Here is a 24,004-nt window from a genome sequence, read left to right on the forward strand (position 1 = left end):
GAACTCTTCCAGTATCTGTGGGCTCATGAGAGAATGATGATTGAAACCATCATGTCAACTGAAGCCAGTAGGAAAAAGCATAAAGGGACTACCTCGAAATCGCATAACAGAGTTGTTTAGAGATGAAGTCATCTCCCTTGGGAGAAAATTAATGAATTGAGCCTGGAGATACTAACAATTAACTTCCAATGGTATTCAGACAACATTCCGAGGTGAACCTCTCATTAAAGGACCAAATGTGTTCTTCCCACTCTCAAAAGGTAAGAATGCGCCAGCCAAGCTGGGGTCCTTGATAAATAGAGATTTCTGCGTACCCAGCCTGGTGAAGACTATTGTAAAAAATACCATTGTAAGAAAAAGGGACAGAGGACAAACTGGCTTCATTCTGTTTTCGGTCTGACTCCGTAGGAATTTATCACCCCTGATATGCAAGAGACTACACAGAGTGCATCACAATTGTCTTTATGTTGATCCACTTGTGTCGATGGAGGCTACACGGAATATACACATTACATCATTCCTTTGATGGACTCGATGTCTCAAAGGGAAAGGTACATGACAAGTTTCTACACTCTATGAGCACGGCTGTCAGTTTGACTGATGTTCCATTGACAGAGAGATTAGCTGACCTTTTTGTTCGGAGAGTATATTAACAAAGCATGTAAAATGGTGCAAAGATGGGGTATGGTAAGAGGGAGAAATCTTCTGCCTGCTCAAACCAGTGAAATAAATAATCAAAAGCCTGTATATTGCCATCTCTGAAATAATATGTGCATCAGGTTGCTATTGGGAAAACATCATTTTCCATTCCATAGTGTTTTAATGAATTTTCTCTCCTAAGGATCTGAAATTTTTAGTCTTTATCCTGTATCAGAACATTTTATCTATGAAAATAGTAACTCACAGAGACATAGCTGGCATTAATGTAATCCGATCCCGGGAGGCTTACGTCGGCTATCAGCTTCACTCTGTTATTATTGTCTGAGGGGAAAATAAGAAATCATAATTGGGTTTCCAAATTCCCAAGACCTTTATACTATGAAAGGAATATAAAAGTTCACAATCTAATAATCTCAACTTATATATGAGTGTGACATTTAAAAAATTTCCCTCAGGTCCCAATGTTTTTATTATACAAAAATATCAATTAATAAGATCGTGGATATACTTATAAAATTCCTACACACATTATTTTAAAATTAACTATAAATGTTGTGCCACATTCTCTAATCAGAAACTTGTTTTTATTGGCTTAATTTTCTACGCAATCATAAATACATTTAGTTTGTGTTCTTAAGAAGACATACAGTATTTAATTATGACTTAAACGGGTCCTACTTGTTATTCAAAATTCTGAACAACATCAAAAAGCTGATAACATAGCTAGAAAACTGGAGTCGTACAACACAATGCCAGGAATAAAATTCCCAAACCTGCAGGTACATCCTCTGTATCTTGAAAGATACAATCTTTTCATATTTTCCCTTTAAATATTGTATGCTAAGGCTAGAAGCATATTTTTGTCATACACAGTAAAATTTTCTTAGGTTACCAATTGTCACTGATGTAACAGTTTATTTAATATTTATTGTTGTATAACCAAATTTTGATTTTTTTTAAATTAGGGCTTCTGGATTTCATGTTATTTATTTCTGGTGTTCATATCTTTTACAAGTTCATCCATAGATTCTCCTGAAACTTCAATGAATTTTTCTAATTTACATTTCAGTATTTTGGTGTTTCTTGTACTCAGATTTCTTGCTTTTAAGGAAGCAAATTGTAGGTTTATCTTTTATTATTTATTAAAGCCATTTAACAATATTCCATTCATTTCTCTTTTATTTAAAATATATCATATGCTAGGTTATCTATCTATTTAGGTACAGTTTTAAACCACTTATTCTCTCCCATTGTTTGCTTATTCTTTCTTTCATATAACATTTCTAGCTATTCTTCTTCAGACTATTTTAAAGAAATATCATCACCGAGTAGCTACTCTGTGCCCAATGATGCTTTTCAGAAAGGAGTTCCAGAAAATTTCTTGGGGATTTCTACCAAATTAATTTTATACCTGAAAAGTCTACTGATAACTTTAAACACAGGAATCTCAAAATATCTTTGACTGAATGATTCCGAGGTTTGGGCTGGCTTGCGCAGCTAAGAGATCTGTACATGCTTCATCTTTGACAGGCTCTGGGTTATGAGCAATTGGATAAGAAAATAAATAAGGCTTTGTTGTCTCCATGGAGGAAAATTAAGAAGAGGATTGGGTGTGAATTTTTACACAGTCTTGAGTAAATCACTTAACTTCTCTGGTTGTTACTGGCCTCCGCTGTATGGTGCAGTTATCATATTTCTGCAAATCATTTATGTGTCAGTGAGACTGAGCTTTTTATGATTTGTCTAATGGCATTGTAGCTAGCCTTGTACTTCAGGAAGGGAAGCCATTGGGCTGCGACTCACTTGATACGATTGTTTATAATGAACTGAGTTAATAGCATGCTAAACTTTTTCTCATGGTATTTGGATATTAAGGTCACAGTGTCCTGTCAGACAGAGATTTGGAAATCACGTCTGCAAGCATTTGCTGCTAATTCTAGTATCCCAAAGCCCTGTAAACTAATATCTTCCAAAAGGCACTGTGATATTTGAAATTCTCTTTCTGACATTACTCAAGGGAAAAAAACAACACTACTCAAAGTGGGCTCAAGTAAAACTCTAGTGACATATATTCATTCACTGCAAGGAAAGACACATTTTTCCAGTTTTATGTTTTGTGTGTAAGCCGAAAGGCAACACATAACCACAAAATCTTGTTTGCTCGCCTAGTATTTATGTAACTGTCTCTGGGTGGGCTTGTGTGTGAAGATATGCTGTCCTTCTTTCAGACATGGCTATGACATTACAAATGGACTTCTAGTGAGGGAAGGGGAATTCAGTGCCCCAGGAGGTATCATGGTCTTATCCACCCAGAAAGTTATCAGGATTTAGGAGGGAATGATCTATTGATTACACACCACGAGGGCTGAATGCTATCTGTGTTCTAGTACTGGATAAGGTTATTTAAGCGATTCCTTTACCTAATCTTCTAATGGCCATAGGAGGAACAGACCAACAAATGGTTCGTTGGTGGTCACAAAAGAGAGACAGCCACAAAACACAATTACATCTCCAGAAGTTTTATTATTTTTATCTTAGCCTCAGTATGGAGGCTTGAGACATTTATAATCCTTGTTGTTTTGAGGTTGGACGTTTAGTACCATCAACCACTCTTGTCCCCTCTCATCACAAAAGTAATATGGATATGGACTGAATTTTCTTTCAGTCAAAATGGGAATAATTAACCAAGATCTCATTCCAAATGAATGAAACAATTGAAATTAAGAAGTCAAATTTCCATATTTTAAGTTTAAAACCTCTTAGAGATTAGTTAGACTTACTTAAGTTACATGTGTTGACACATTGCAAATCATTCCCAGTTGTATAATGCAACTAGAACTAAATGTTAATGAACTCATGGTAGTGGCCTTTTGATAAGAATATAATGTTTATTTACAATGAATGCTACTTCGATAAGTATGTTGCAAGTAGTCTGGAAGAAACAGTGCAAATTCATCTAGCAGCATGGGCGTGCCCACTTAAACTTAATTCAAGTTAATTTTTTTTAAGTTAGAAGGAAAAGCATGCTGAGAAAGGTTGTGACTTCAGACTATCAGTCACATTATATTTGTCACCCCATGGTTTTCTCATCTTGCTGCTGAAGTCATTCCTTATGATTCCTTTTGTAACAGAATGAATTTCCAGGAGTTAATGCTGTTTGTCCTTCTTTCTAGTCTACTTCCTGGGCGCTGCAAGGTTCTGTGGAACATAACTCTGGGACCACAATCCTGTAAATCTGGTTGCCTTTGTGGATAATTTATTCTCCAGGACCAGCTTGTGTTCTGTTTCTTCTGATTTAAATTATTTGTGCTATTATCGTCTCCTCTAAATTAGCACTTTTAAAGACCTGTAGAAATTTCCTTAATATGTTTATTTGTTTGTTTGTTTGTTTGTTTGTTTATTGAAGCACTAGGCTTATGCATGGTTGGAAATCTATCAATGAACCATAGTCCTAGATCTTTGTAAAAACCATTTAGAAATCAAGACAGGGTCTGACTAAGTTGCTTGGGTCTATCTCAAATTCCTTAGGTAAAGAAGAATGTTCTTGAACTTTCAGTGTGCATGCTCAAGCCTCCCAGTTACTTGAGATTATAAGGCTATATCACCCCGTGTCCCAATGTGTATTGGAACAAAGTTTCAGATCATCAAAATTCTCAATTTTTTTAAAATATAAAATGCATTGGATTAGAATTCCATCTACTGGGGGACATTCATTGAAAGACCACAACAGACATATTAGTAATACAGGATGGATATCAAATCTGCCTCTACAAGCCATCCTTAATATTTAAAACAATAACACTGCTTGTTTACTTGGATTGAAAGTGGAGTTGTCCTATAGCAAGGTGCACCTCTGCTTCTCTGCAGAAAAGAATTCCAGTCAACAGACATCGACTCTGATCATCAACTAGTATTTTGCAAGGCATTTTTTATGTTCCATAAGACTACTATTCTCTTAAGGAAAGTTAATACTCAAAGCTAAGTGTTAATTTCCCCTTTGTTTGAGACATGTTCTATAGGAAGATGTTAAAAGGGTTAGATTACAAAGCTAAAAAGCAGCTCGATCTACAGTTTCTTGCACCTGCGTAAATGAAACTTGGGTGAACAAACTGCAAACCATGTAAATTAAGTTCAGTAATTAAGAACAAAGCAAACGTGATACAACTTGAAAGTCACCATTAATGAAGTGTATTATTGTATTTCAATTAATGTGTAGGAAAACATTAAATAAATGCAAACCATTAACATGGTCACCATTTTTGAATACTTCATAATCAGACTGTAAATGAGAATTGCACATACATGGTTTTATGTTCGGAAAGCGATTCTTTGCTCTGTTCCAAGGGAGATCAGCATCAGTTGAGGAGAGATCTTGAAGAAATTTTGGTAATTCCTGTGGGGGGAAAAAGCATTGCAAAGTTTAACCATGGAAAATATTAAATTCTGCCTATTAAGACACAATTTCTTATCTGAATCCTTCATTTGTTTAGTTTGTGTACCTGTGTGTGTTCAAACATGTGTGTGCATCTACATCTTACAGGATAGAGGGCAACCTTTGGTGTAACATTTTCAGGTTCCATAGGCCAATTTTATTTTACTAAAATTCTTTAAATAAGCATCTCTCATAAAACTGAAGCTTGCAAGACTGAGGCTGGTCTGGTCAGTTAGCCTCGGGGTCCTCTCTCTGCCCACTATCCCAAGGTCGGGATTAGAAATACCTGCTACCATAGGCAGCTTTTTATAAGTTCTAGGTATCCACTTCAGGTTTTGATGCTTGCGAGGACAGTCTACTGAGCTATCATTTCAGCCATATTTTTTTAATTTATTTTTAATTTTGTGTATTTGGTACTGGGTATTGAACCCTGAGCCTTATGCTTAGCATGTAATTTCTATTGCAGAGATAGTCTCACAGGCCACATTTTTAAAATTTTTAATTAAAAATTCCTATCATAGATATAGGAACAAGGTCAAATGAGTAGTAAAGATTTTCCATAAATGTCACTGTAACTATTCTGAATGATTTTGGTCAGCTAGACTACGACTTTCCTTTGAGATAACTTCATTGAACTCCAGAGAGCACATGCTACCCATGGCTTCATCAGGTGCACACACTGTTCTTTAATATGTTAATACCCCTTTAGAGGGAAGAAGGGAGTTGAATGATTTATTTTTTGTTTTTTCTCCCCAGACAGTGTGATTTCATGCCTATTAATTGGCACAACCCTGGTCAGTTTGAGACGATGTCAAAGGTCAATACTGCACTCATTTGGCCTTGTTAAATTGATAGTGGAATGCGAAGGTGCGATTTAGAATGATCAGACACAGAGGAAGGGCCAGGGAGATCTACTTTTGACATTTGAGAGAAAAACACTGCACTCTAATTTGCTCTTTCTCATGCAAACATCTTTAAGGGGGCCGGGGTGAGAACTTGTGTTGACGATTTTGTTGGGCCAATGATAACGACTCATGAGACTATTTCAGGTTATGTAAAGAAATTAAACCATGCTTTCCCATTTTAATGTGACTATAAATTATTTTTTATTCAAGAATTCTCTTCTCTCTATTCTTTTAGGAATAAAAAAGTCTGAACAGTTGCTCTCACATCAGGGGCGAGGTAGGCAACAACAAGGCTCAAAAATGGTAACAAAGTTAAGAGGCCCCCAAGTAACTTCCTTGTGTCAAGATTTTAGAAGCACAAAAAGAGACAAGAGGAAGACAGACCTGTTTGAAGTTGACTTGAAAATGATACAGTTTGGAATTATTCCACTTACAATTTCCTATTTATAGTTTCAAGAGAGTCTGGTTGTGTAAACCAACACTCAGTTTCCAGGCTGCTAGTTTGAATAGCATCATGATACTGGGTGGTCTTATTCCATTTAGAACATAGAGCCTTGGTGGGCTTCCCTAGGTAGTTCTTCCTGCTCCTGTTTGATATCGTCTCGTGGGAACAAAACGAGCCGATTGCTTGGCCTCCCAATGCCTTTCATTTTTCTCCCTCCCTGGAATACTTCCTCCTTATCTTCTCATTAGAATTCGGCTCATGCTACTGTTCATCTTAGACATCACAACTTTCATTAGTCTTTCCTAACGAGCATTTAGCGTTGATCCCTGCATCTTTAATGCACATCTCAATCATGACACAGTTGTCCTGTTTAAACCACGTCTCACCGCTCCAATTTTTACTCTAATCTGAATTTATACAGGGTAGAGATTATCAGTCTATAACTGATGTTTGTGCCAAGCACTTTTCACCCAATGAGTACCGATTTTAGTATTCTCAATTCAGTGAGGCAGATATCATCTTTTCCCAAATGAAGACGTTGAGGTGCAGAGCGATTAGGTAATTTGTCTAAAGTCATTTAGCTTGTAAATGCTAACCTGATGAATACCAACGTTTCAAGCATTGTTTGCCATAGTATAAACCTTAATAAATAACAAAAAGGTATGAAAATACAACACGTTCTAAAAGATTAGCCAACTTTGTGCATCTAATATATGTTTATTATATATGACAATTTTGATTAAAAATTTAATAAAGCGTTAGGATAACAATGACTTGGGTTGGTTTTCTTGTTTGTATGTTTGTTTTTACAGAAGAACAACATGGCCTCTCAAAAAAAATTAAGCTAGAACTTTTCTTAATACATAAAAATATATTTGCTAAAACAGCTATCTACCTACTTGGGCATAAATAATTTGACTATGTTTGATCATATTCTAGAAAAATGACACGTTTTCTGATGAAAAATTGAAGTTTCTTTCTGTGTGAAAGCCGAGGGAACTTCACGGTTGCGTTGGTTTGGGAAGTCCCGTCCAGCATTACTTAAGAAGCATAACCAACTAGCAGCAGGACATCCATTCATCTTCTCACAGTTTTTGTTATTACTCCCTGAGAAACTGAAACTTTATAATCCTGAATCACTTAAGCCAATTGTGTGATTCGTTGTTTCAGGAGTTCACACACTAAGAAATTTATGAAAAAAAAAAACCAACAATGTAGAAATAGACTTCAGGATACAATATAAAACAAACTTTGTTTCACAATGTAAAATAACTACGCTATCTAGATAAGGTACTAGGAGCCTCAAAATAGATTGCAGATCTAAATTTTATGTCTCTACGTGGTTTCAATTTTAGCGATATGCTATACACAAATAATTGATAAGATATATCAAAAGAAATGTGATAAAATTGTTAACGGGTGAAATTATTTTCAACTTTAAAATAATTTAAACGATGAGGTCTTAGCTTTATATATCTCCATGTGAGATCAAGCATTCGTTTCATAATAAATTAGAAATAGACATTATTGAGTGCAGACATTACTTATCTGTACTGTGATGGGATCAGAAGTAGTAGTAATATTTGCAGTGTCTTTATATGTCAAACTCTGGTCCCTGATCATTTTATACCATGAATGTACACTAGCTAGCACTCATTATAGTCAAGAGTCAATGTACTTATGTGGAATCACATGTCTAAACCTAGCACAATCATTTTAATATAAAACTACATTTCCAGCACCATCTAAATGCAAACTAATGAATCCATCACTGTGGATTTGCACCTCCATTAGAGTGCATGAGCAGGGAGCTGGGGCCAGACTGCCATCGCGGGGAGGCCTGAAGAAGACCACCTTGTCCTAACACAGTAGGTGAATACTCTGATCAGGTTGCCGCCAAGGCCACCCAGGGTAACATTACTATCTAAACAATCAACCTGGTAATTGGGTATTGATTATCAAGGCCAGAATCCTTCATGGCCTCGCATGCTTAAAATGGACATGAAATGTGACACAGGAAACTACCGGAGGTCCTGCAATGTTGTGACAACTGCTGGCAACATACCGAAAATTCCTCTTGAAACTTTAGGTTGCTGTTTGTGCAAAGCTCTTCAACGTGTTGCAGGAAGGATTTCTTGCTTATTGGCCTCCAAGCAAAGAAAGGCATTAAATGGAACCACGTTAGCTTGTATTCTTTCTCTTAAGAGAAAGCTTGGGCACTGACTACAAGGTTAACACTTAAGCAACTGTAAAACGCCCCTGCCACACAGTCCTTTAAAGTCACTCTGTCCTGTTTACAAAAGGAGTTCTCCCTCTTTAAGATCACTTTCTTTACGTTCATCGTAGAAAATTCTTTCATTTTTTTTTCGGTGACTTTAAAGGAAAGATTGAGCATTTTAATGAACAAAAATTTTCAAGTAAATGTGAGGGCATGAAGTTATCATTGACTCCTAAAAGCACATTAATACTTCTTTGTCATACAGAAGAATGTTACACATTAGAAGGTTTTAGAAGATATAAAATATTGCAGTGACCTCATTCTCATAATGATATGGCTTTTAAGCCCCCAAGGAGTTTAAATATCCCCATATTACTTCCCAAGCTAAAATACAGACATGCAGGCTTCACCCCAGAGAGAGAGAAAGCATTTCTCCAGTTACCGTGTAATTAGTCATGCTTTTATGATTTATATCCAGCTTAAAGGTCTTTCCAACAAACGTACAGAGAGAGAGACACATATTAAAAGTCACTGAGTCAGTGAATGTAAAGTTGATACTCAAAAGAAGGGGGGAAAAAGTTCACAAACTTACTTGATGGATTTCCTATAACTAAGTAACCTGCAACAGAGACCGTGTTAGATGTATTGTGAGTGAGAGTAGACGACTCATCCTGAAAGAGTTCTAGATTAAAATCAGAAAATTGTAGTAAAATCGACAATGCATAAGTACATTGTGGTTTCAACTAGCATGCATTTGCTAATTTCATTCTTTTAAAAAAAACACGTTAATTGAGACTATTTTAGCTTCTCCTTCCAGTTATAAAGGTAACGTTGTAATTTAAGACGCTGCATTAAAAGCAGGCCACCTTTAAATATATTGCCTAGAATGAAGAGTTAATACAGACTCAAGGAATATTTTATTTATTTATAATGTGGAATAGGAAACGGAAATTGTTCAAAATGGCATCATATTGTCCGAGTTTCGTATCATGACTGAATTTGAGTTAAAATACAGCCATAATAAATCACACTCATTTCAGCTACTTTATGTACATCTCTGTGATATGTACACATTGTAGACATTTACATCATTGACAACATTATACTCTGAAACATGAAATATTTTAACAGATAAGTAGATAAGGTACAACACACTTAGAGATATGTTCCCTGTCAAAACATCATGCACAACAAAATTTCACAGCAAAAAGCACAAAAGGCACAAATATATACACAAACGAAATGCACAAGTGTGTGTGGGGGGCCTTTTCAAGGTTTTACATTTTTGATAATATTACAAATTATTTACAATAACCTTCAAGGAGAAGTATTTCTTGGAATAAGTGCTTTCGAGACCATGGATGCATGAAACAAAACCATCGGATTGAAGAACAATCAAGACATGATGAATGTTTTGAAAATGATCATCAAGATGCATGTCCAATGGAGAAAAGTTGAAACGAAAAAACATATCTTAGGACAAAAAAGATTGAACGGAACTCATGGGGATGAAGCAGCGGGTATGATGAAGCTGGATATTAGAGTTCAAAGTCAGTGGTGGGTGTACCAAAGAGAAAATAGCTTCCTACATTCTTGGAATGTAAGCTGGTAGGTAGGTCATGCTAACATCATCCTAGCATCAAATGCGGTGGAGACAAGACTGCTAACACTGAGCAGAGGCTTGCTGGGGAACTGAGGTGCTGACCACAGCAGCCTGAGGTGATCTCAAGAAGGCAATAGAGAGCTTCTTACCATAACTTCATGGATCCAGAAGTGGCTGAGTGGGTTGTTAAGTCAGAAAAACTTTGGTTTGGGGGATGTGAAACAGAAGATCTGAAAATGTGAGGCACCGGAGGTCAGAGACATTGTAACACATGTAGTAGAGACAGGTGCAGTAACCAGTGTCTGCTGGAGATGCCTACGGTCAGCAAAGACCAGCAAGAAAAACAGACAGTGACAAGTATGGCTCAGGCCGTCTACATCCCCTAGACTATGGCTGGTAAAACCTTCCATGCTGCCCTGTTCTTTAAAAAAGAATCACCAAAGGGAAATATGTTAGGCAACGGAAATCTTGCTTACCCACACTTGAGGAATGGCTAACGTCTTTGTTTGAGACATTCGTTTTCTTGCTACTACATGGAAATGGGAATCTTGACTTGAGTGTCTAGGACAGATTCTTTACCAGGAAGATGCAGGATTATTAGGGCTGTACTAGAGAAATTTATTTCTCTTGGAAAATTGAATTGTGAGATGGATGCTACTTTCTTAGGAATTCATGAACAAGGCATTAAGGACATCAGTGCATGCTTGCACACTCTCAAAGATAAGAAATGTGAATAATCAGAAAACATACATAAGCAAGCTCTGGCCAAAAAAATGTAATATTATTCACATGCTTGCTCCTTCATTAATAAACTCTGTCCTTCACTTACAACTTATAAATGAGGAACATATTATTTTTCTAAGGCCATTTTTTCCTCAGTAAAAAATTAGAAATTTGCTCTAATTTTACTCTTTTTCTGCATGACACATTTTTCTGTAGATTCTAAATTTAAATGTCAACTACCTAACTATTAAATTGTTAGATGTTTGTGCACTCTTGCCTCATCTTAAAATGTTCTTACTGACTTTAAATATTGCTCCATTAACAGCTATGCTCTCTTCAGCAGTGTCTTTCCTCCCCCTCCCTTCCCCCTCCCCTCCCCCTCCTTCTCTTTGATTTTTTTTTTTTTTGAGACAGGGTTTTTCTGTCTAGCCCTGACTGTCCCTGGAACTCACTCTGCAGACCAGGCCCCTTTTGAACTCAGAGCCTGCCTCTGCCTGTCCAGTGCTAAGATTAAGGGTGTGAGCCACCACCACTGAGTGAGTAGTTTTTGAAATGTTTTGTTGCTTTTGATCATGACCACAGATCCTCTGCACATGCGCGTTCTCTGCTCCTCGTAGTTTTTCTAAGCACGCTCTATCTTACCTCTACATGTTTTAGTCACAAGTAAGTTCTACTTGTTTCTTAATACCCTATCCAACAGTTAACTCCCAATAGACCTCAGTTAAGGACACAGACTAGAAAATAGCATCTTATTTCTTTGCAATCTGATTTTCAAGAATAAATAACTTTGCACTGTGTGCTAAAGTTCAGGTCATGCATGCATTTATATTCATATGTGCTTGACAGTTCAGACAGGACTAACACGCAGCTTACTTTATAACCTTTACAGCCTTATTTATAAATGATAGTGATGAACCCAATTTTAGATATAAAAATATGAGAGACTTCAGCCACACTCAAAGCAAGTGAGAAAGGCTCTAGCTGTTGTGGGATGATATCAGAATTGAATGGATTTTCTCACTCTGTTCTTAGGAAACTGAATTTTCAGGATGTCATAAACCAACACTTGAAATGGGTGCCGTGATTAGATTTACCAGTAACAGATAGTCAATTCTAAATAAAGCCCCTATCTTTTTATATTATGTCTCCTAACATTAAAACCTAGCAACTGCCAGACTCAGAGAAAGTTAGGAATTGATCAACAAAATCATGTTTGCCTTCTCAAGTGGAGAGCAAAGGAACTTCTCAGCTGTGGTGGCCTACACCTGTCATGGCTGAAGCAGGGGATGGCTAGTATCCTTCTCTAGCCCCAGAAATAGAAGAAAGGGGAGGGAGGTGGATGGTAGATCCTGGTTTGACTTTAGTTTCCTTTCTATCATTCACTTTATCTAACCTCAATAAACTTTTTGTAATTTTTTTCCACAATTACCTTAATGGAACATAAGAAACCAGGCTTCTAGAGTTCTAATATTTTAGAGGTAACTTTTAGTCTACACTTATGCTACAATTATGTAAAAATCAAAATATTGAAATCTTTCACATAAAACAACTGAAATAGGGAAGATATTTTGGAATATGTAGCCTGGCTATCTTATATGGAAATCCGATTTCTCCCTCCTGGTTTAGTGTATACTGCTCACACCAGTACTATTTCATTCTTGGGTGCTGTATGGCTGAATTTCTACTTTAGAAGCTATTTGCACCCAAGATAAACATTTTCTTTATTGTCAAGATCCTGAACGGTTATTTCTACTAGAAAATATTAATTTGGAAAATGTATAGTTAGAACAGAAGAAAGAGTGGTTCTCCAGTCCTTAGAAGGCTCGGAGTAGTTTTTTTATCATATTGATAATGAGGCAAGAATGTGCAAATTCCAATAATATTAATCCAGAAGCAACAGTTTCAAATAAAGTAATCTGCCGGGGCATCCACACTCAGGTGGAAATTTTCTTTTAATTACAAATTTTAAAACTTTAAAAAACAGTAGAACTCATTTTTTCGTTGGGACAGTACTCACATTCTCTTCTGGTAGTGAAGGTTACTGCCAAATTATAGTCAGTTGCTTAGTGGATAATCAAGTTTGCAATTGGCCTGATTTCTGTAAGATTACTGGCCACTTTTCAATCTAGAGGGCTAAATACATTATTACATAAATCTTTTCATTACATTCATTCTGTCTTAAATCCGATGCCTTTTGGTAGAAAGAGTATTATTTCACAGTTGAGCTCATTTCTTCAAAGTCTATCAAAAACTTAAATTCTGCTCAGATTACTCTACAGACCCAAGGAGGAACCATTTATTTATGTTGGCAGTGGTGATGAAAGACCATATTGTCAGGGACTCAGCTCTCCCCAAAGGCCAATTAGTTGAACTCTACAGGGCACCAACATAGAATCTTCATAGAGATAAGTATCCAATGGGAGTAGAGAAAGCACTCAAATCAGCATAACCTGTGGCACAGGGCAAACTGAAAAAGCTTGTTTTCTCTCCTTAAACTTCTGAGTATGGTTAAAATTTAAAAAACAATAATAATGAATTATTGCTTTGACATAATACAATGCTTGTACAACAGAATGTGTCCTAGCTATTCAAGTAATGAATCTGAATAATCTATCCAGGAAAATATATAAATTAAATTCTCTAAGATTTGGGAAATGCCAAGTTCTTGTGAACTCTCTAAGTTTTTTTTTTTAAATAAGTTTCTACTTGATGTATTTCACCATCTCTAGTTAACCCAGGGTTTTATCTGCCTCTTTGATTAAATTCTGTTGCTTGTTCAAGAAACATCAGTCATATTTTAGATATTACTTAATTTCCCTACCTAGGCTAATGTTGCTAATCTGTTTTGGGCTTTAAAACAGTGCTCTGGGGCTCTTCCAAATCCCTTTTCACCCTTTTGTTCAATCAACCTGTAATTGTTTTGTGGGTCTCAATGTAAATTAAAAATACCCTAAGCATTGGCTGTCTCTCGTTATAGCATCCCATGTAAGGAAAACACAGCCTCCATGAGGGAACAATCAATGCCTGGTTGCTATTCCTTGTTTAGGCTTCTAGAGGAGATAAGAAGGCTGCCTTCACAGAGCTGCTAACCAGAGGAGGTGAAACTCCCTGTGTGGCAGGCATCACATTTTCCTTGTTCCATGGCCTCTCCACATTAGCGCATTTGAAAACAAATTCTTGACAGATGTTTTATTTCACTAACTGTGGGCACAGATTATTTATCTCAAGAGCAACTAGACAGAAGCAGAGGGTAGCAAGAAAGACTGTAGACAGCTGTGTGAAGAGGTGGGCGAGCGCCCTCCGCGCAGACGTAATAGAGAGAAGGCAGGAGGCCTCACGGGCTGTACAGGAAATCGTCTGGCCTTAGCTATCTGCAAGGGTTGCAGGTGAGCAACGGAAGTGCCATGTGAGACCTTAGGAAGCACCAAGGAAATCATGTGTAGAGCGGATCTGCTAGCGTCATATATGGAAACGAAGGAGTTATAGGGAAACTGATTCACCCAAAATCTGAAGTTCAGCTCTTTCAAGGGCAGGCTTCAGTCTTCTTCCATTCTGGGAGAACCCTTGTGGTACTAATTACACGAAGGGGAAACTGCAATAAAATTACTCTACTTTAAGATGATGGCAGCCAGTGAATCTACAGTTCCCAGAGGTCAACTCTTAATGCTGGTTGGAAATGGCTATTTTATGTGTGGTCAATGAAATCATTGATCTAAGAACATCTTATACTACAGACGTTATACCATTAGGGCAAGTTTCTGAAAATATAATATTTCATAAAATTTCTATTTCTATCCATGTCAACTTGCTTCTAAAGCTAAAATAAAACAAGGTTAGTTATGATCCCAAATTTTCAAGAGTGCCTAGAATTGAAAAGGCCTATCCTCTTTTACTTTAATCATAGTGAATATTACATATTGTCAAGTAGAGTTGTAGGCGTCCTGGCCACCCCTTGCCTTATGGTTTATAGAAACTAAACCTCTTTAATAGGTTGTGATTTTGAAATCAAGCCTTTCCATCCTCTGATTCCAACCATACTCTTCAGCTCTAGGCACTTGTTGTATCTAGACCTCTAACTTAACCATGGACCATCTTGGCTATCATTAATAATGTTATTAGTAACTTCATGCTGCTATACTTGTGCCAGGACACAAAAGGGATTACCAAGCATTAGGAGAGTTCCTGGAAGTGAACGAGGCTGGTTATTTAACAGGTCAGGACAGAAATGAATGTTTCATAAACTGTAGTCAGAGAACAGAGGACAGGAAAAGCCATTGCTTTGGTCCTTACAGATTGACACCTCCACTTGGAGACATCCTCTCCATCATCAGAGGGAAACTTCTACTCTTGTGTCATAGAGATATGAGAACACAATAAGAAGCCATGGAGAAATCTAAATGTCAACCCAGTTTACCATCAAAACTATCCCCATGTAAGAACACAGCACATTCTCATGACATGCACATTGTAAGCCAATGTGCATTTGGATAAGAATTTTACCATAGCAACAGCATGCAGTCTTAGAACACAACAAAAGAAGGAAGTATTTTCCCTTTGGCCTTGGAGAGAATGGCATATTAAGCAACAAAATGCTCAATATCACATATTCTCTAAAATATACAGCACACCACCTGGCAAAATGAAAATAATCACAGCAGAGCTCCGCATTACCACACAACTTACTGGATGACAAAAATCTCCTTGCGTCTAAAGAAAAATGAAGAGTATCTGGAAGTAAAGATTCGTTATTCATTTAGTGCACAGTACCACATTGTTTATATTTGCTGCTGTGGGAACATAGGCAGTGGTTATTTTGCAGTTCATTCTAGTTGCGAGGCATTGTATTATTGACTCAGATATTTTTTTGACACTGTTTATGAAGATATCTTAAATTTAGAACAGAAATAAAGAGAATGATAAGGGTCTGTCAAACAATCATGGTAATTAACATGGAAACCATTTTGCTTTTAGTTTCTTGCATCCATTACTGTTGTTTTATTTGGAAACAATGTCTCTCTATGCAGCTCTGGCCCACCTGGGATGCACTGTGCAGACCAAATTAGCTTCCAGCACGGAAATCTGTCTGCCCTTGCCTCCTTGATCCTAGGATTAAATAAAGGCTTACACCACAACACCCAGCAGATACTTAATTCAGAATAAAAACCGCACTTGTACAGTTTCCTAGTTTCTGCAAGTTCTTCCCATGCTAAAATGGTCCACATAAAAATAATAACTATTATGTTATTAACCTCTACATATGTACATAGAGTGGAATAATTTGTCATTTTACAAAGAACAGCCACAATGCTAAGTGTACTTTGAGATATAGCTTATAAAGCATATTCATAAAATTATAACATTTATTAAATTAATTTTCCAGTAATGGAATTGGGTCTATAGTTTTAGATACATGGATAAGCCCTATTTGACCAGCTCTTTGTTCAGAACTCTTTCCTGTCTTCCTCCCTCCTTCTGTCCCCCACCCCCACCCCACCCCTCACCTCTTGCTGCTGTCTAGAAACAAGATCTCAGTAAGTAAGCTGAACAAACTGGCCTTGGATTCTGACCAAGAACACAAAAACATTTTTAGCACATCCCTTAAAGTTCTCATGGGATCAATGAGTACTAGTTCATATATTTTGCTTCCTTAAGAAAAAAAAATGGGCAACATGGGAGAATGGATCCTCAAACTCTTTGTGACTCTTAGGGTGGAGAAAATTAAATAACAAATGTTTATATAATAAGATGGGTTTTAAAACGTAAGTGCACAGTAAAAAGGACAAGTGTTAAATAATTTCATAATATAAACCCACAACCCTTCTGCATGATACAGTTCTAAGTCCTTTGACCTGGGTTTTGTCAACCACATAACTCTTAAAATTAACGCTTGTCACCGTTGACTAGACAGTCTCTACTGTTTTCTCTTTTGGATAGGTGAAGTGGTAGAGCACTGACGGTAGTTGTAAGCTCACTTTAACATGGCAGACAATGCTGGCAGTTTGGGAAGATGCACAACCTGGGTAGAAAGCCCATGTGAATTGGGTAGCTTTCTAGAAAACTGAGTTCCTTTCTTACAGATCTTAAAACTTGGGACAAGGCACCCAGCAACTGGGGAGATAACCCAATCACTTTGACATTTCATTTCCAAAATTAAACGTTCATGTCTGACTTGGAACGCACTCAGATCATGAAACACATCAAAGACTATGAAGGTTTTTAGAACTTCACTGGTGACCAGCCCCATCTAAATATATATAATGCACTAATAATTTTCAGATATTACTTTTCTACCTTGGATTCATGTATTAGTGACTTTACAAACAGAAAAAAAACCCTTTAATGGTTTTTCTGAATCAAATCCAGCAAATTTTGTTTATTATGCACCCTTGGTATTATAACCTTTTTTTTGTATTGTTTCAGGATAGATGGGATCAACTCCAGGAATGGATAAAAGAGTAGAGAGGAAGAGAAAGAAGGTAACTACAGAAGTTAAGCTGTATCACAAGGGAAGACTTTATAATACGAACTCTAGAGTTTACACACAAATAGGAAAGTGGAAAGAAGGGAAATTAATACTTTCAATTTCATTATTATTAGAACAATGATTTTCTGTGATGAAGAAATAAAATATATCTAAAATATTATTTTGCTCTTATAGGTTTTAATGGATAAGGTGATGTGTAGATAAAATAATATGAAATCAATAAAGAGCCACAGCCAAAGATGACCCTTGAATTCTTAATATTACTTAATAAAGATCTGGTAGAGACTTGGCCCATATTCCTATGACTCAAAACCTCTCTGTAGCTGCCAAGAGAGTCATTACCAGAATAAAAGGTTAAAAGGAAAACCATAGTTTTCCGGCCGTGTTGAACGTTAAGAAGGGGAGACTGACTGGTTATGGTCTGAAACACACTGTTTAGAAGAGCAACTTCAGCACAGAAGTTCACAGTCAGTAAAGTGATCTCAGTAATGTCTTCTCTTAACATTTTTGTGTTCTCTATGGTTAACATTTTAAATTCTGATTTACTGTATTAACTTCTAAAGATCTGCTTACTGAGAATTTTTGCTCAGTAAAGGTGGCTCAAAACAAACAAACAAAAAAGGTCATAAAGAATTGTTATGAACTTTCTATCATTCACACCAGGGTGGCGGAATTCTACTACATTTTTCCAGGACTTCAAATTGATGAGATATTTGTTAATCCCACATAAACATTCAGAAAGAGCATGGCTGGACTGACCCTGTGGAAGAGACACAGGAAGTGAGAAAAGAATGCAGAAAGGAAGAGCCAACCACTGAACTTTAGGTGGTCCACAGGGGAAGAGCAGACATTTCTACTATAGAGTATGAGCCCTTAGAGGACCAGGAGGTGAGCTGGGGTGTTGATGCTGTAGTGTTCCCATGATAGTGTTTATTGTGGAGGTTATGTTGGGAACCTATTGTTCTCTTACCTATAGTTTTGCTTATGTAAAACAAACAAAAATCCTAACTGTATACTAGGTATTATAGAGTGCTACATATAAGCTTCTAAAGTTTCATTCTTTGTGGATAAAAGGAGATTGCATTCGGATACAAACAGCAATCCATGTCTAAACGTTAAAATGTTATCTCACAAGCAAATGCCCTTACAATGAAGCGATATTGAATAATTTTCACTTCCAAGAGTTTAGGAGAACTTCCCTAGTCAGCACATCTTCTAGACAGGAGAACAATAAGGAAGCAGATCTGTTAAAGAAAGGCCAACTTTGATAGTAACCACGACTTATTTTCGATGTTTAAGATTTTAATACCATCTTGTAAAATAATTACAACTTTCAAAATGTCAGCAGGGTTTTGCCAGAGCCTTGCAACAACAACATGACAGCTTTTATTAAGAATTTGGGGAATTATATCAAACAAGTTTTTAAAATATGCTAATACTGTGAACAGTGTAGATGCTTTTTAAAATATGTAGACTTATCATTGTTTTAAAAGTACTTAAGAGGTCAAGTACTTTGATATGATGTTCCTCACTCAGCCCACACATTGCTACTTCTCTTGCTAAAGATAATATGCTTTTATTTTGCATAGTTTCTAAGGCCTAAATGGTTCAGAAATTTAAATCCCATATACAGTTTTGACATTTATGTTATTTTAGACTGAAATAAGGAACTGTGAACAAAACTCTCACAAATGATAAAAACACCATCAAACTTCTAGAAGTAAATTAAATAGACTTCTGTAACTACTTGCAAACATTTTCAGAAAAATCTACCTCGTATTCTATGTATTCTATGAGAATTAGGAAACAAAATGTTAAAGGTTTAATGAGTAAAAATAATGCCTCTCAGGGAAAAAAAATAAGTCTTGTTTGAGTATCCAAGTCCGAGCTCGGTTCATTATTGAACCCAAAATGTTAGGAAGATTAAGTGAGTCTGTGCGAGCAGCGAGAAGTGTGTAGAAGACGGAGGTTACCCTTTGAAAGAAGATCTCTGTGACCTGTGTAAACTGGAGCCCCACAAACACTTCCAACAAGCATAGGTCAGGAGAGGGTCATGGCTCCAGGCCCTCTGAACCTCTGCTTGCCCAGAGGAGTGTGCTCACCGCGTTAATCTCTCATCCTTCAGTTCCAAGTCTGCCACCGTGATGAGCTGATCCAGCTTGAATTTAGTGTCGATAATCTCTGCGTCCCGGGGAGAGTATGTACCACCTTCCTTCTGTTTCTGTCTAATTCTGAAAGGAGGGCAGTGCAGTCAGTGCGGGCATGATCATAAAAGCAGGGTAGACGAAGGTGCCGCTTTTCTTTTGTTTCTTCAAGTAAAGTCATTTACACAAATATTTCTTTCATTGGATGTGACCTGCCCCTCCTCCCTTTAACTGTTCCCTCATTTTATCACAAAGGGAAAAGGAAATGGAAATCACTGAGGAATCTGAATTATCGGTCTTAAAAATCAATGTGTCATTGTTTCTTATAATGGAATGCTTAACATGTATCAAATATGGAAATTGTTTTTTTAAATTGCCTCATTTGATTTTTATGGAAATATGAGATGTAAAATATTATCTCTCTTTTATGATCAGAAAACTCAGGGTTAGGTTCAAAATTGGTTAATTCAACCCTGAAAGCCTAACTACTACTACTACTACTACTACTACTACTACTACTACTACTACTAATAATAATAATAATAATAACAACAACAACAACAACAACAACACATTATTTGGAGACAGCTTTTTGTAGTTCTGGCCGGTCTGCAACTCTCTATTAATCCCTGCTGGTCTTGAACTCACAGAAATCCTGTCTCTGCCTTCAGGCTGACAGTATTAAAGGAATGGGCTACTCTACTTGGCCCACTGACTTTTTAATTTAAGGCCCCTATCTACTCAGTTCTCCAATGTATAGTATGACATATAACAAGGCACTATTTTGGATTTGCATCAATCATTAATACTTTACGTATGTTATCTATGATAAACATTGATGTCTAGGATGATTTTGAGAACAGAAAATGTGACCCCAGCCTCAAAGACTATTGAGTACGTCCAAAAAAGGTATAAAACGCACAGAAAAGTATTGAAACGAGGCAGTCCTTGACTCATTGCTAAAGTATTTTAAGGGCTTACAATCATTTGCATTCAGAGGACAAGCCCACTATGACTTAGTTGCTGTGCAGCCAGATGGGGAGAGAGCAGATGCAGACAGAGTGTCAGAAATCATAAGGCTTTATATTCCCATGAGAACAGATTCCCTTTGGCTGAAAAAAGATACTGACTGGGAGGCTGTGTTGGATAAGGAGAGCCCTTCCATTCCACACACGGGCTAACCAGAAAATGGAAGGTGAAATTCAATTTTAGAGCAAACAAATGGTTTGACTACTGAACATGAGGACTTCTTATTGTTAAAGCCGATTTATCATACAATAATCTTTCCACATTTTCCTGTTGGCAGAGGCCATTGCTTCACATCGAGGTCATTCTGATTATGTACAAAACTCTTACTAAAATATAATTATTTCTAATTGTCTGGAATAATGACTTTCTCTTGTTATCTACTGGCAAAATCTGAAAACAGTATGTGTTACTGGGAAAAATGTCTTCTAAGAGAGACTTTCAAAGCATACATTCAAAGGGTAACCTAAGAGACTCAAGATGAAAAGGATGGCAGATTGGCATCCAAACAGCAAGGGCCGTCTCAGAGCCATTTAGAAAACTAGGCTAGGTGTCTTCACAAATCCTTTACCTTGGCAATTTATTTGATGAACCTCTGTTTTAGGGGATTGGAAGAGAGAATGGGAAAAGGCACGTCAAAAAACACATAAAAGCATGCCGTTTCAACCACCATGTGAAATGTCAGACCTCTAGAAAGTGACGTTCTTATTGTAACAATTGTGTCTTCTGTAAGAACTTTAGGACTTATGTACCTGGTTGAAACAAATTAAACCTACTCAGAGGTTTACATGTATATACAGAGGTTTATATACATATGATATTTATATTACTATAAATATATATACATGCATATATGTGTATATAAATATATGTATACATGTATAAATATATGTGTGTATATATGTGTGTGTATATATATTTTATTTTGATTTTATTTCTTCTTTGTCACCTACCAAAATGCTAAGCTTTGTCCATATGAGCACTACAGTAAAGTGACCTCAGGGAGTTGCTGTCACCCTGGGCTCTAGTACATAGTGTTTTGTTTCATGCTATCTGTCTATCTGTCTGTCCACGCACCCACCTACCTACCAACCTACCTATCTAGAGACAGGGTCTCATGTTGTAACCCTGGCTGAGATAGGACTCACTCTGTAGACCAGGCAGGCCCTGAACTCATAGAGGTCCACCTGCTTCTGCCTCCCAAGTGCTCAGATTAAAGGTGTACACCCACATATCTGACTGGCACTGGCACTAATATTACATGTCAGAGCCCAGCAACCCACCTGAGGAGTTCTTACTGCCTCTCTGCCCATCTTCTTAACCAGAAATTCCACAAAACCCCAGACTGCCCAAACCGTTCTATGTAAATGAGATGTATCTACAAGCGATTGTTACCGCCCACCCTCCAATAAGGATGGGTAACTTCTTCAAACAGCTGCTTTCTCTGTGTTACACTTGTCTTGACATTGAGCAGTTATATGTGCTTGTAATAGCCAGTGCATGACAGCATTGGGAGAGTTCCTTTGCTCTTAGTTCCCTTACTGTCCCCTTTTCCTAGTCTAATGAGACTAATTACTTGGTTGCACCTTCTGGTCTGATCCCTTTAAGTTCTTCCTTATTCCTATTCTCCTCAGCATTTATATCAAAACTTTCCTATCAAAATTCCAGAATTTACTTCTTTAAGGCTAGATTAGTTCAACTCAGAATGTGTGTGTGTGTGTGTGTGTGTGTGTGTGTGTGTGTGTGTGTGTACACACACTGTATTCAGGGTACGTTGGAGTTTTTATAAATTGAACAAAAAGAACACATAAGTGTTTCTCACAAGTGTAACTGCCATGTTGCTGTTTCTTGATTGGTCTATGATAGATACAAAGCCCACAGAGCATTCTGGGACACCTCTTACCTTGCAAATGCAAAAATAGCTGTTCCAAGGAGGATTATTGAGAGGATACACAAAGTGACTGACAGTATGATCTCCACAGTTCTTTCTGAAAGGCCTTCACCTGAGAAAGATCGAAATATGATCACCAACAAGACGCTGGGATTCCATCTTGAGTCTCAAACCACATACACTGTTTCTTGGCATATTACCTAAGAGTACCAGCCAAACAAATTAAATTTGCCTCCTCCTGCATCTCCACCTCCTCCTTTTCCTCTTTCCCTTCCTCTTCTTCCTTTTAATTTGGGATTTAAGCCCTTAATTTTTCCTCTACATAAACTTTATACCTCTGTGAATTCATTCAGCCTCATGGCTTAAGTTTTCATTTATATGATAAAGACTTAATTTTTTACAAATAAATTCAGCCTTTCCTCTGTGATTACCTACCAGATATTTATATTTGGACGTATGGGTATCATTTCAAAATAACTATGTCAAAAATGTGATATTTTTGCTTTTCAATTGAATCCTACTCTCAGTTGAGGAGAACTCTATTATTCTAGTTATGCTGGTCAAACAGAAACCTGAGAGTCACATTTTGACTTTTTTTGTTAGCTTATTTCGCATTGGTACTACCCTTAATATATAATATATTACAAATAAACACATTATATAAGTGTGTGTGTGTGTGTGTGTATAAACAGTTGATCTTCAGTAAATGAAACCACAATCTTTTATAGATGTGATCATTTCAAGTGAGACAAGAAAAAAAAGTTTAAAGAACAATATAAGTTCCAAGTGTTATTGGGATGGAATTACAGGCATTATAAGCAGCCTGAAATGGGTGCTGGGTACCTAACTTGCAGTGTAGCAAGCACTTTTTAAGCCATCGAACCTTTTCTAATAGCCTCTGGTCATCTCATTTCTTGCAAGGGATTGCTCAACCATATCTGAATGAATTGTTATAAAATAAATATATGTTTCTCTCTAACTCATATGGAGAAGTTCACACTCACATAATGAATCTGGAGAAATTTTAACTCATAGAACTTAATTTTACTATAAACTGTTTCGGTTTAATATCTGGACTATAGGCAAAGATTAAAGCTTTATCATTTTCTGCTAGATTGGTGATTATAAATGCCATCAAGTTTCTGTGGCTATTGATCTGTGTGGTACACCTGAGGGACCACTGCATTTTAAACAGTCACCACAGGCTCACTGTCTTCAGTATAGCCAGGTCCATTTAAAGGATGCTAGAAGACCAGATATCTCATCAGATATTAAGTATGCTTTCTTATGTACTAAACCCCCAGTGCTTTGTTTCATGAAATTTTAATATGCTATGTCTAATATTCTTGCCAAAGAAAGCAAGAAGAAGAACAAGCTATTGTTGATCAGGTGATGGTGAGACACAGCCTTAGAACTCAGTTTTCCTAGACCACAAAATGAAATTTCAGACTAGATTACCATTTCAAAGCACTG

At 36.9% G+C, this 24,004-nt stretch overlaps 1 protein-coding gene and 1 long non-coding RNA gene across 9 annotated transcripts in view; one reads left to right on the forward strand and one right to left on the reverse strand.

Moving 5' to 3' along the window:
• Positions 1 to 24,004, forward strand: part of LOC120093580 (uncharacterized) — a 197,410-nt gene that overhangs the window by 37,321 nt on the left and 136,085 nt on the right. For 3 of the 8 annotated variants that reach the window (XR_015624630.1, XR_015624626.1, XR_015624623.1), the window contains one exon: positions 17,407 to 17,462. The exons of 3 other annotated variants lie outside the window; for them this stretch is intronic. This is a non-coding gene — a long non-coding RNA (uncharacterized LOC120093580). Of the gene's footprint in view, positions 1 to 17,406; positions 17,463 to 18,133; positions 18,359 to 24,004 lie in introns of all 8 variants that reach the window. 2 more of the 8 variants (XR_015624627.1, XR_015624624.1) reach the window with 1 other exon arrangement.
• Positions 1 to 24,004, reverse strand: part of Ptprq (protein tyrosine phosphatase, receptor type, Q) — a 182,501-nt gene that overhangs the window by 18,152 nt on the left and 140,345 nt on the right. The window contains 6 exon segments of the mRNA NM_022925.2: positions 905 to 981; positions 4,963 to 5,053; positions 8,508 to 8,589; positions 9,253 to 9,279; positions 19,573 to 19,701; positions 22,544 to 22,643. Of these exon segments, the coding sequence (NP_075214.2) occupies positions 905 to 981; positions 4,963 to 5,053; positions 8,508 to 8,589; positions 9,253 to 9,279; positions 19,573 to 19,701; positions 22,544 to 22,643 (506 nt within the window).

This window comes from Rattus norvegicus, chromosome 7 (genome assembly GCF_021556685.1).
Source record: "Rattus norvegicus strain SHRSP/BbbUtx chromosome 7, alternate assembly SHRSP_T2T, whole genome shotgun sequence".
Classification (NCBI taxonomy): Eukaryota; Metazoa; Chordata; class Mammalia; order Rodentia; family Muridae; genus Rattus; species Rattus norvegicus.